This window comes from Stenella coeruleoalba (genome assembly GCF_951394435.1).
Source record: "Stenella coeruleoalba genome assembly, chromosome: 20".
NCBI classification, from domain to species: domain Eukaryota; kingdom Metazoa; phylum Chordata; class Mammalia; order Artiodactyla; family Delphinidae; genus Stenella; species Stenella coeruleoalba.
Window position 1 is genome coordinate 58,098,176 of NC_137166.1, and position 3,434 is coordinate 58,101,609.

The 3,434-nt window shown below is 42.1% G+C and overlaps 1 protein-coding gene across 1 annotated transcript; it reads right to left on the reverse strand.

Moving 5' to 3' along the window:
- Positions 1 to 362: 362 nt before the first annotated feature.
- Positions 363 to 2,481, reverse strand: LOC307179560 (fructose-2,6-bisphosphatase TIGAR-like; the record flags this gene model as incomplete). Its single annotated transcript, XM_079908874.1, is given in 3 exon segments — positions 363 to 2,026; positions 2,029 to 2,259; positions 2,263 to 2,481. Coding segments are annotated over 3 exon segments (810 nt in total). The 3' UTR covers positions 363 to 1,666.
- Positions 2,482 to 3,434: the final 953 nt, after the last annotated feature.

The window sequence follows — 3,434 nt, forward strand, 5'->3', positions numbered from 1 at the left end:
CACCAGGGAAGCCCCAGGATGACTTTTTTTTTAATGTACTACATTCATTTTGTACAATACAGTGGTTACAAGTAACCAGATCTATCTATACATACCAATATAGAGCCCCAAGATATATGTAATAAGTGAAAATACAGAATACAGACAGCTTGATATTTTGTATCAAGACCAGAAACACCAGAATAATACCATTGTTTAAAAACACCAGAACCCTAATGGGTTCCCATAAGGGAACCCATTTTTCCCTCATGACACTAGGTGGCCACGTGAAGGATGGATGGGTATATAGACTTGCGGTGCTGGCTGTCTCTGTAGAGAACAGGAGGGAACAGGACAGCGACAGCTGCTTAAAGGAACTTGGCTTACATCGCAATGTGTTATTTCTTTTTTTAAAAAAGGGGGGAATATTACTTCTGGGTGGCAGGGATGTGGACGTTTATTATCTGTCCTTTTTGGTTACTTTCCAACTTTTCGTCTGCAGTGAACTTCCTCTGTGCTCAACCACATGCTCTGCTCCAGCACTGGCACGAACACTGGCAGCTCTGGACACACTAAGGACAGCATGATCCTGAACTTGAAATATGACTACACGTGATTTTAGCCTTAACTGACAGCCTCAGTCCTACCCTCTGTGAGCTGAGACTCACAGCATTCATCAACATGATAATTTAAAAGCAAACTGCATGGAAAACACGTTCTCCATTTACATGAGGGCCTCAGAGCGACCCATCTTTTGTACAGAATTAAGGTAACCAAACTCCCTTTTCTCCAGTGTCATCTGGTGGAAAAGAGAGGAAACCTCATCTGTACCTTCCACAAAAAAAACACAGTTCTTTTCAGTGAAACCCCTCTTTTATTCTGGGGCTACTGTGAAGCAACCGTTTACTTTCTTTAGTGCCATCTTCAAACTAAATTCCTCAGCCTACAGCTTAGATAAGAAAGATCTGCTCTTTCCTCTTCCTCCGCTCAGATTCCTTCTTTAAAAATTTTGTAATCAGATGATGCTTCTTCCTCACGAGACTATTCTGCAACCACAATCCACATTCATCTGCATCTCAAGCCCTCCAGAGTAAACAATTCCAACTGTTGATTTCTGTATTAAACATTTAGTGTCGTTTGCTTTTACATAAACTATGACAGCAAGCATTTCTCCTTTAAAGAACTTTTTGAATATAACATATTTTCACATAAATATGGAGTGGAAATTACAAATAGTTCCCTCTTCCAAGAACTGGATGAGACAGTAAAAAAGAAAACATACAGTATCTTACCAAGAGCCAATAAAATAGACCAGATTTTTCAGACATTAAAGAAAAATACCAAAAAAACCAGGACATTAAAAAAGCAAAAAAAAAATAGTAACAGGATTATTAATCCCCCAATTTGCAATACTGAGTTCCTTCATCCATTTACAATCAAGAGATGTCACTGAGCAGGGCAGTAAAATTACCCTGGAAAATTCCAACTGTACTCACAAAAAAGAAGTCAATTCTCAATGGTTTTCCATTAGTGTTTCATGTGGCTCTGATTCCATTCGAGCTTTATAACCTGCTATAATGGACAGCTTTTTAACTGTTTCCAAGTATGCATTAGCAGAGAGTGGAAATAAAGTCAAAGGCACTCCCTCAGAGGCTCACATTTGTTAGCTTTCGATGCAGATTTAAATTTAGTGAATTTTGGTCACCCCGGTCAGGTGGCCCTGTAGGTTCACACACACACACTGGGTGGTTGGTTTCACTTCTCCTTTCTCAAAGTTTATGATAAAGACAATCATCCCTGAATTGGGGCTGACTGATGTGAGTTCGGACCTGCTCAGGGTCACCGGGAAGGAACACTTAAGGTCAGTCAGGAAATAATCCAACAGGCTTCTCATGTAGGCGCCGTGACTCACAACTAAGACACTGGCCACTAGCCCTGGAGCGCTGCTGTCCAAATTAAACTTGGAGGCACAGTTTTTCCCTAAATGAAATATCTCTGCCAAAGAACTCTCCAAACAGTTGCTCGGGGCTTCTTGGGAAAACTGTTCATTCTGACCTGACCTGCTTCTTTCAGGATCAGCTGACAAAGAAATTCAAAGAAGTCTTTTCCACGCATTTTCACCTGGTCCAAGGTCTCTCCTCCGGGCGGTGTGAACACAGGGCACTCCTGCCCAGCTGCTTTGGCCATGGCCCTTAGCTCACTCAGCGGCCAGCCTTCTGCAACCCCGTATTTACTTTCTCGAAGTCTTGAATCATACTTTACTGTCATATCTTTGCAAAATTAGCTCTTCTCCAAACTTCCGTGCACGGTCTGCTTTGTCCTCATGAGGTCACTGGAGAAAATGTGAGTAAACTTCACGTTATTAAGAAATATGCCAGCAGCAGCTGCTTGTTTAAATCCAGTTTCTGAAAGAGGCTCATCTATTCCTTGTCCTTGAATGATTTTCTCCTTGTTAAGTCTTGTTTCTCCATGCCGGACCACTGTCAGAGCAAAGCGCGTCATCCCGCCAGCGCCGGGACAGAGCGAAGCAAAGCCCGCGTGCGCCGCCCGAACGTCACCCGCACTCCGCACAAGCCACACGGCACTGCCCAGGATGACTTTTCGAACAAACAACAGTAATTTCATAATTTCAATTTTAAAACAGAACGTACATCTTCTACTACCATGGGAAAAAAAATTGTCACAGTATTGTAGTTTATAGAAGACTAAAATTTAATTTCTAAAGATTTGAAATTTACAAATATATTACATTGGGTTTATGGGTCAGCTAAGTTAATATCTCCACAAATAATTGTGTCTGCTCAGTTCAGCATCTTGACACAAAGTGTCCTTCATTCTCTCTCCACCCTCTACCTCAGTTTCCTGAATGCTCACACCCCTTCCCACTACTTGTCCTTCACATGTACTTTTCCCTGTCTTTGGTATATTCTTCTCAACGCTCTACAGTTAGTAAGTCACCAAAGAATAAAAAAAATATATCTTCAGAGGATTTTCCCAGAGATTTTAGACTCGGTCAGGTGCACTGGGGTGGTGGTATGACATCAGGCAGGGCCTGACTTTTCCGTGTCTCCTTGTCCCGAGCCGTACGCGAGGGGAGCAAGGATAATGCTCATCCTCTGGAGCTGTTAAGACACGCAATGGGCCAGAGCGCATCAGATGTTTTGCACCCAGCTTGTGCTCACATGAATGGCATCTGCTGATGGTTTTGTTAGGCAGTTTTGGCGCGGACTCTTTACAAGGTATTAACTTTGGATGAGTACCTTCAATAACCCAGACCTCCAGTTTTCTCATCATTAAAAAAGAAAAACATGAATTTGACAATAGAGGAATGCTTACCCTGGAGAATGGTGAAGATTGAAAGAGCTAATGTTTAACATGCTTAATACTAGTGTCTTATGAGTCTGTCTCTTCTGTATAGAATTGATGGTTTTCATGCAGGGAGCACCAGGGAAGTG